Consider the following 10,380-nt stretch of genomic DNA (forward strand, 5'->3'; position numbering starts at 1 on the left):
ATTTAATGATTTTATAGATTTATAATTTTATTAATCAATAATATGTTTGTTATCTTTTAAGTAGAACATTTAAAAGATATAACAAAATTAACTAATTTCATATTAATTAATATTTAATTAAATTTACTTTTATTATTATCATTATCATATAATAATACTAATAAACTGTTATTCTCGCCAATTTGAATTTTTTTCCAAATTCTGCTTTTTATCATTATTTTTAAACTACTCTGTTAGTCACTCTAAACTTAAGTCATTCCTATTTTGGTTACCCTAATTTTTTTGTTAATTTGATCATCGTTATTAAAGAAATTGATCAAACTGATCATTCAATCTTTAAATCCATCTTTTCATAATTAATTGTCTTTTTATAATTTTTATAATTTTTCTTTTTTTTCCTCTCCTCTCATTTTCTTCATCTTCTCCCTTCTAACCCAAGAATCCTAGCCATTGCCTCCCTTAAAGGTATCATTGCTGCGTCCTTTAAACCACTACCAGCGAGATCAAAAATAGAAAGACATTTCAAAATTAGACCATGTCAATGGCGGGATTAGGAGATCAAACCACAAAACTTCTAAAGCTTTGGGAATGACCTCACAAATTTTGAGGGGTTTTTTGAGAAATCTAATCTTATAGATAAGAATAGGAGTCTTTAAGCTTCGCTTTGGTGGCTTTGGATTGACAATTTTACTCTAGAAAAGATATCGGATGATCACAACAACGATGATTAGAAAAGGAGGTTGTGGGTAAGAAGAAAAAATGAGAAAGAAAACATGGAAAATAGGGACAAAGAAGTGTCCATTGGCGTCGTTCATTAACAAGACAACGATGATCAATGGTGGTTTAAGAGAGGAAGCAACGACATCTTTAAAGAAGATGACAACTAGGGTTTTTGAGTTAAAAGGAAGAGAAAGAGAAAAAAAAAGATAAAAGATAAAAAAAAAAAAGAAAAGAAAAGGAGGGTATTCTGTTAAATTTAACTGTGGAATGACTAATTTGTTCAATTTCTTTAACGGTGGTGATCAAATTAACAAAAGAAAAAAATTGGGGTGACTAAAATAAGAATGACCTAATTTTTAAGTGGCTAATGAGGTAATTTACTCCTTTTAATATATAAATATTTTTGAATAATGTTTAATGCACCGTCATAATAAATCTCATGCACCATAGATAAATAATAATATAACAATCATCATTAAATTAAACAAAAATATAGAGAATTTGCAAATAAATATTAATAACTTTATTTAAATATAATTAAACATTAATAGTAACTAATATTCTAGATTTAGGATAATAATTTAATGATTATTTAATTATGTTTAATAAAGTTACCAATATTTATTTATAAACCGTGCTCATCAATTATACTAGATAGATTTCAATTTTACCTTTCCTTTTCTTTTTTATTTGGGGTTTATGTTTTGACTTGTTTACAAAAATTTAGGGTCAATTTTGGTGTTTTAATTTATATGGTAGGATATGCATTTTGATTTTGATTTTAGTTTTGAAATAATTGTTGTTAGTGGTGATTAAAAATTAATTCATTCGCAATAAAATTACAAAACTTTAAAAATTCCAAAATATTATAAATTCAAAAAATAAAAAAATGCTAAAATTTAAATTTATTTTAAAACCTTAAAAAGTGGACAAGGCCCTGCTAGCAAATATCGTTTAACAACGTTCAAATAAATATAATTGTCATTTTGATTGAGCTCAATAATAATCCTAGAATTGAAAGAAAAGATGGTGTAAATTTTTTTATATTGTTTGATCGGGAGACTATTGTATGACAAACTACAAAAGGATGAACATGGTTATTGATTTTATTCCATGAAAAGAGAAGAAGAAGAAGAAGAAGAAGAAAAGGTTGAAAATAAAACATTAAAACAAGCAAAAGCTCAAAAACCTAACACTGGAAAACAAGAAGCTTCCTAGCCTGCAATAACCCTACTACATTCCCATTCCCATTCACACCCCAAACCCAACAACTCAATTCATTTAATCAAAACCCATAATCATTTGATCCCCAAAGTTCCTTATCACCTTTGGGCCTCCATCCTCAGATTTCTCTTCCCTCTCCTTCAAATCCTCGTCAGGCGGTGCTGCTGATGCTGATGGCAGGATAACTGCTTCCTTTTGTGCATTGATGAAACGCCTCATCCTCTCCTCCGTCACACCAAATGCAGCCGCCAGCTCTGGGGTGTTGAAGGTGTGCAGCAGGGAGTTTGCACCCACTAGGAACTGAGGCCGGTTCTTGTCTGATGTTGTTGTGAACCCAAAGAACTCGAAAGGGCTTGATCGTGATGCTATTTGACAGAATGCGAAGTACCTTGGTACCCAAAACATATCCCCTTCTCTTACCCTCGCATCCATGGCTAATGTTCCATTTGGATACACAATCTGGATTCTACCTGTTCCCCTTAACACAATGCCGTATTCAGTTGCTCTGGGATTCACATGTGGAGCCATCATTGATCCCTGAAATTGTACATGAGCTACCTTATAAGCAATTGTCCAATGGGATAGAGTTGCCAAGTTCAAAGACTGATTACCGCAGTGAGATTGACAAGGAAAACGCCGGTGCCAGAGTGTTTGAAAGGTTTATAAACGGATCCATCCACTGCAACACTCCATCCATAGTCGTTCTTGAAATCGGCTTTTCTCTTGTAGATGTTGTATGAGTCGGGGGCTTTATCCCCGAAAACTCTTCTTTCATTCCCAGAAAACATACCAAACAGTTTCCACCATGACCACTCTTTCTCTTCTTCATCAGCTTCTCCCTGGATCATTCTCTTCACCTGCTTTAGCCTATCTTGCTCTTGAAGTTGAGACAACTTTGTCCAAATGCTTGGTGCATGAAACTTGGTCACATGCACAATTGGACCCTCTTGTTGCCCTCTCATTATTTCCTCCAATTTCGACATCGACACCTGTAATTATGTGAATTGATTATTATGTTAGAGCTAGCCCATTGCACGAAACCACCAAGCTCTGGTGCCATAGATAGCATGTACTTTGCTTACATTGAAGGCTGTAGAAAGAGTTTCAGGACCAAAACCAGCAAGGACAGATGTTGGATGGGTTCCTCCGCCAATGAAGAAAGACTGCATGCAATCCACAAATTCAACCAACTTTTAATAAGCTAAGAAAATGTTATGGGGGAGATAAATAATGGATGGTTTTAATTCATTATTACCTGGAAAGTATCCAAATTCAAACTCTCTGAGGGATCAATGCTGCAGATGATGTGAAGCCTCTGCCCCTCACCTGGGTTCAAAATGTAAAATGTTGACCCAGCAGGTATATGATACACATCCCCTATCTTCAATCGTCTCTCCACCATCTCATCTTTGTAAATGCACCCAACCCTGGCTTCCCCTGCAACCATTGCAACCCCATCAGCATTGCCCCCTACTGGCTAGGGATGAGAGAGTAATATTAGTGGAAAACAAAAAGAAAAAGGATAATACCTGTACGAACGAAAAGGATCAAACTGGAATCAAGATACTGGGGGATGAAAAGGGACTGAGGCTCCATTGTAATGAATCCCATGTGCAACGGTTTATCAACGATCCTCCCTCCAGGGCTTCTCACCAGCCTCATTTCTCCAGCATCAGTTGTCATCACGGGCCTTGATTTTGGCATCAAGAACCAACTCTTTCTACTTTCACTTTCTTCTTCTTCTTCAGGTTCCATCTCCTCTTCCCTCCTTTCTCTTTCTTTCCTCCATTGTTTCTCGCCTCTGTAACCCATTGCCACTGTGACCCCATAGCAGAGAACAAGTGCTAGAAGCAAAAAGCTCACTCCTTTTCCCATTTTAGCCTTTTTTTCCCCTTAACCGATCGATGATCTTCTCTGTAGTTGTTTATGGGTCTGGTTTTGAGTTGAAAAGGAGTGGTATATGTAGAGGAGAGGAAAGGATGAAGGGAGACGCGTGGAATGCATGCATGGTTTGAGAGTTTAGGTGGCATATTACAGTTTAGACACCGTTGGAATCTGGTGAGATTTATCAGATCTCTTAAAGACAAAGTCTGGTTACAATTCGCACATGTAAATGGTTGAAAATTAGAAAAGGAAAAGAAAAGAAAAACACCAGCGCAAAACTTAATATCCAACGTATTTATAAAATAAAAACAAATAATCAACCTTAGTAATAAAAAAACAACACTATTATATTAGTATTTATAAATTTTAAAATTTTTATCGAGTTAATGTGATGTTGAGTGGTAATACTAATTCAATCAATCACTTTATAATTAGTATAGATTAATATTTATTTATGATATCAATTCACTTAATTAACTTTGAGATTTTATGTTTGAGCTTCACTTGTTTAAACAGTGTGAGTAAGTTAATTTGAATTCAATTAGTTTATTAAATTAATTATTCCGATTGCTTGATTCTCATAATAATTACTAATATAATTCTACATAGTAAAAATAAACCATCAATAAGTCAAATTCATTAAAATAGATTATTACACACAGTACTAATAAAGTAGTTTAACTTCACAAGCAGTTTTAAAATTATTCAGTGTTTTAATCTATTTATTTTCTTAAATATCAATTAAGGACGCATGTGATTTTTTTTTTGAATAATAAAAGCTTCATTAAAAGATAAGAGAACAGGCAATTGAGTATAGTTGTGTGTCACTCACACTTGTAATTCTCATTAGAAAACCAATAGACATAGTGCTCCCTTCCTCAACAGCTACAGAAGGAAATCCCCTTACATGTAAATTGTGAAAATCACAAGAGAAAATCCAAAAAAGCCTCCAGCCAAGTTCAATCATTCCATCGAAGAGCACCAGGCAATGTCCCATGAGCTAATACTCCCAACAAGCAGTTGTTTCTCCCTTCATCTAAGCCTAATCCTGCATCTAATCTAGTAGGTCAATCCACCATCGATTTGTCGCGCAAATCTCAAAGACCTTTTTCGGAGCCTCCTCCACCCAGAATAAGCTTTCTTCTCTGTCAAATGCTTCCTTAGCCAGCTGATCAACTGTCCGATTGTCGTTCCTCAATATATGTGTAACACCCCATACTCGACTCGATCATCGGGTCCTAATACAAGATGTCACATTTGTTGCTAGAGCAACTATTACTTCATTTGCATATTAAATAAACAATTTATACAAGTCTTTATGATCAATTCTTAATTATAATATGTTATTCAATCAAATTTAGGTTATAAACGAGCTTACAAAAGCTCTTATGTGAACTGAGGTTGATTGAGGACTAAAATGTAAAATTTTCCAAAGTACCGAGTTGACGTCGCAACGTTTAGGGAATCACGTCGCGACATTGAACGCAAAATGCTGGATATCACGACTTCAATAGTGTGGTGTCGCGACTCTGAAAACAGGAGGTTGATGTCGTGACTTCAGCAAGGGACGTCGCGACGTTGAGGGCCAGTGTCGTGACATCCATAAAATGGTATCGTGACTTTGAAGGAAGACTCCCTCAAACCTTGCATCATTCGATTCAACCTACCAAATCCATAACTCAATTGGTCTAATAACCCAAAAATGCAATTCAACTAATCTCAAATGTTAATTCAACTACCCATTTAACTTCATCCATACATGCTTACAATTCATCTACTTATATTCAAGTTACAATTTTCATTTCAAATACCAAAATAGTAACTCACAAATTAAGACTGACTCAACCTTAGGTTCATGCCATCTATTGACCACAAAGTGAGTTTATACAAACTTGTTGAATCAAAAGCTGCGATCTGGATGCTGTCTCACTCTTCGAAACCTTGAGATTTACTGGTACCTGTGCACGGAATAAACAAACTATACGCTAAGCGATAAAACTCAGTGGTACTTTCATGATTCAAATCAATAATACGTTAGAAATAGCATGACAAGATTTCAATCAATGCACAATTTAGTTTTCACCATTTCAATTTACAAATCATGCCTCACGTTTCAAACTCATTTCTTATTTCAGTTGGCAACACATATGAATATATTATACCATGTTTTCTATCATCACATCACATTTATTTCATTATCTCATTTCTTTCTCGAATCTATTGATTCGTTTCTTATCTGTATCGACCTTCAAGGCTCTCTTTAATCGGTTCGCATGATCTTTCACATGCTATCATTTGTCATATTTCATATATATATACATGGTATACCATTTTCATCAACATTTCATATCGACTATCATTTAACAAGTTCATGTTTTATAATCCCTATTAATCGGATACAAACTCAAGATGGATACACAGATCATCCAACCATCACACCAACATATCTGTCACCTAGTGTCCCAACGGAACGTTCGAAGTAAAAATTGCGATGTGTGCCTCATCAATATAACTGAAGTAAAGTGTGTTTCGCACTTCATTGGATGTCCGAAGTATACTATGCACTCTACACCTCATTAGTATAAACCGAACTATAATCCCATAAACAAATCCAATCCTATGGCATGTCAACTATACCCGACTCTGCTCGAGATAGTTAATAGGGTAACAAATGTTCCAATTACATATTATATACATGTTCACATATCATATTCTCATATGCTACTCATCTATACCATGCGTATCTCAAATCAATTTATACGTTTCGTATCACTATATACTTACCGAATCATGAAACAAGTAGGATTCTTACCTCAATAGCCAATTTGTAACAAAACATATATATATACAAATATATTGAATTCGAATAATAAAAGTACAAATCATAGATTCGTCATTCATCTATGACTCTCGTTTTTCCTTTCTCTTGAGATAACCCAGCGTCGTCTTTAGCTACACTCAATAATTTAATTATAAAAATGACACTAGTTCACATCCAAATCACATTCAAACTGTAACACCCTAACTTGTCTCCGTCGCTAGATTAAGGTTACAGAGCATTATCGTACAATTGAAAACATTTAACATCATATTATTTAAATAAATTAAACATATCATAATTCATTCAACCACATGCATTCTATCCCTAAATCGAGCCCTCGAGGCCTTAAAAATAACTTAGAAACAATTTGAGACTAATTTTAAACAAAACGAGAAGTTTAAGAAAAAGTTGTAAAAATTGGAAAATAATGGTCACATGGCTGTGTGGTCAGGCCGTGTAACTTTCGAACAAGGGACACACGACCGTATCCCGGCCCGTGTCCTCACCCGTGTAACTCACTGAGATGCCACACATGCCCATATGTCAGGCCGTGTGCTAGGCCGTGTAGCTCACTGACTTGTAACCCTAAGAACTCACAAATGATACACGACAGTGTCGCAAGGCCGTGTGTCTCACGCAGCCGTGTGACAGCTTGTGTCTCAAGCCGTATGGATTCAAAATTCTACCTAAAATCAAGTCATTTCATAACCAGTTAATGTATAACTATACAAACCATTTAAGCACATATTCAAGGGGTTCAAACATGCATAAACATGCCATTTCAAACATCTTAAATCACCTAACCAATATTCCATTCGAAGGCACTACAATTATACCAAAACATTTCATACCAAAAAAAGTCAACATTACTTTATTTCAAACATTATAACCTAGTTCAATTACCTACTATATCACAAATGACTATTATCAAGCCATTACAAACATACCAAAAGAACCTTATATACATGTATTTAAAAGTGACCAAAATGACATGGTTTGGAAAGGGATTATATGTAACACCCCTAACCCGTATCCGCCACCAGAACAGGGACACGGAGCATTATCGAAATAAACAAATCAAAATAAACATTTCATATTATTTAACATCATGTCAAATATTATTCATAAAATCCCTTATATGAGCCATCGAGACTTAAAACATACATTAGAAATAAGTCGGGACTAAACTGGGTACTCAGAGAATTGTTCACGTAATTTTAAAATTTTCCTAGGTGTAGGGGACACACGCCCGTGTAGTCAAGCCGTGTAGCCCACACGGCTAATAGATACGCCCGTGTCTCAAGCAGTGTGGACATTCGAAATGGGGCACACGGTCGTGTCCCAGCCCGTGTCTGTACTCGTACAACTCTTTAACTTGGGTCACACGGCCAAGTCACACGCCCATGTGCTAGGCTTTGTGTAGGTACAGGGGTTACACGGCCAAGTCGCATGCCCGTATGCTAGGCCATGTGAAAAATCTTAAGCATTCTGTTTTGAATTTTAAAGATGCAAGGGACATACGGTCAAAGTACACGCTCTTGTGCTAGGCCATGTGTCACACACAGCTGAGGCGCACGCTCGTGTCTTTGCCTATGTGGACAAAATAAGTCCATTTCCTAGCCATATTTCTCACCCAAACTTGTCTTCCACCTACAATAACACTTAAATACATTCACAAACCATATCAAATCACTTAAAACAAACCAAAACCATGTCTTAAACTTGACATATTACACATATAACCAAAGTGATTTTAGGCACCCTAATAGACAATTTATTAATATGTCATTCCAAAACTTATACTTACCTAGATACCAAATGCATATATGCTTCATCAATTTCATACTTCAAACATGATAATACAATATATTTATATCAAAACATGACCATTACAAGCCATTCCAATGGCTAATTACAACCAAACACATACATGCCATTCTTGACCACTTTTAGCCTATACATGCCATTATAACCTAAAATTTAATTTACTATTTATACCGAGATGAGTCGATGGATAGTGTGATGATATCTCCACCAAGCTTCCAACCCAATGAGCCTCCGAATTACTATAAAACAGAGGGAAATAAAACAAAGTAAGTATATTATGCTTTGTAAGTTCGTATACCAATAATTTATATTTAAAGTAAACATGCAAAATTCATCCAAAGAAATTTGGAAATTTACCTAAACACATATAACCTCAAGAAACATGTTAGTCATGTATTTCATGTGAATATCAAGAAACAAGGATGAGCTCATCATGTAAAAATTTTCATATACATATGCTTTCCACATCATATATCCATATAACTATACATTTCCATAATAATTCATCTCAAGTTCAGATTATTCCATGTCAAAACTTTGCCCGTTGAATTTATTTGAAATATCAATGGATACACAGGTAGTACACTTGAAGTGTACAAACTGTAATCCGTCAATTCATATTCAGGAGTGCTCATTAGAACACATAATCGGGAAGCCCTCTCTCGAGCCATATAACGGGAAGCTCATGTGAGCCATGTAAAGGGAAGCTTATCCGGGCTATATAACGGGAAGCTCATAAGATCCATAATTGAGAAGCTCATGTAAGCCAATAACGGGTAGCTCCGAAGAGCCATTAACGGGAAGCTTCAGATAGTCATATACCAAGAAGTTCAAGAGCCATATTGGGAAGCTCATAAAGAGCCTTTAATCAGGAAACTCGCGAAGAGCCATATATACGGGACGCTCATAAGAGCTGTGGTGTGTCTACATCACAAGCAGAATCACAATCAATCGGGATGCTTCAAAGAGCTATTAACGAGAAGCTCGCAAGAACCATATAACGATAAGCTCGATAAGGATGTTAACGGGACGCTCTTTCGAGCTATGGTGTGTCCACAACATAAGCAAGTCCGCAACATAAGCATGACCACAACCAATACGGGAAATCCTATATCCATCGAATTTCATTTATTCAAACGGGTCTTGACATTTATTGGGCTTTGTCGAATATGTAGTCAATTTCATGCAATTAGCAATTACACAATTCATATATATACAAAATTTAATTGAAACATATAAATGTACACAATTTAGTTACACGAACTTACCTAGACAATGTTTGTGAACTTGGTTGCTACTAATCCGTTACTTTTTCTTTACCTCGATCTAGCTCCGTGTTTGATCTATCCGGATCTAAACGAGTAAATTTAGTTCAATTTAATACAATTCATATTCAATTCACATCCTAGGCAAAATTACTATTTTGCCCCTATACTTTTAATTAATGACGATTTTATCCCTAGGCTCGAAAAATGAAATTAATGCAATTCAATCCTTATTCCAAGCCTAGTCGAGTTTTACATGTAACATTTATAGCCCAAGTAATTCATAAAATTTAAATTTTTTTTATAAATTTTAAATCTTTACAATTTAGTCCCTAAATCACAATTTCATCAAAATTCACTTTACAAAAGTTGTTTATCTATCAACAACATTTCATTTTCTACCATAAATTTCATAATTCATACATATTCATCCATGGCAAAACCTTAGTACTTTGATAACTTTACAACTTAATCCTCGAGATAGCTAGATTAAGCTATTACGATCTCGGAAACATAAAAATAATTAAAAACAGGACAAGAATGCTTACCCAATTAAGCCAAGTAAACTTGCTTGAGTTCTCTTCTCTTAGCTAGGGTTTCCATAAAAAAATTTGGGAAAGATGATAAAAAAGATGATAT

At 35.0% G+C, this 10,380-nt stretch overlaps 1 protein-coding gene across 1 annotated transcript; it reads right to left on the reverse strand.

The window, feature by feature from the left end:
• Positions 1-1,802: 1,802 nt before the first annotated feature.
• LOC105793465 (vicilin-like seed storage protein At2g28490) lies at positions 1,803-3,880 on the reverse strand. Its single transcript, XM_012622377.2, has 5 exons — positions 3,474-3,880; positions 3,200-3,381; positions 3,027-3,107; positions 2,556-2,933; positions 1,803-2,481 (listed from the first exon to the last, which is right to left on the reverse strand). Exons 1-5 carry the CDS (start codon positions 3,817-3,819, stop codon positions 2,002-2,004), a joined length of 1,467 nt encoding a protein of 488 aa, XP_012477831.1. The 5' UTR covers positions 3,820-3,880; the 3' UTR covers positions 1,803-2,001.
• Positions 3,881-10,380: the final 6,500 nt, after the last annotated feature.

Source organism: Gossypium raimondii, chromosome 7 (genome assembly GCF_025698545.1).
Source record: "Gossypium raimondii isolate GPD5lz chromosome 7, ASM2569854v1, whole genome shotgun sequence".
NCBI classification, from domain to species: domain Eukaryota; kingdom Viridiplantae; phylum Streptophyta; class Magnoliopsida; order Malvales; family Malvaceae; genus Gossypium; species Gossypium raimondii.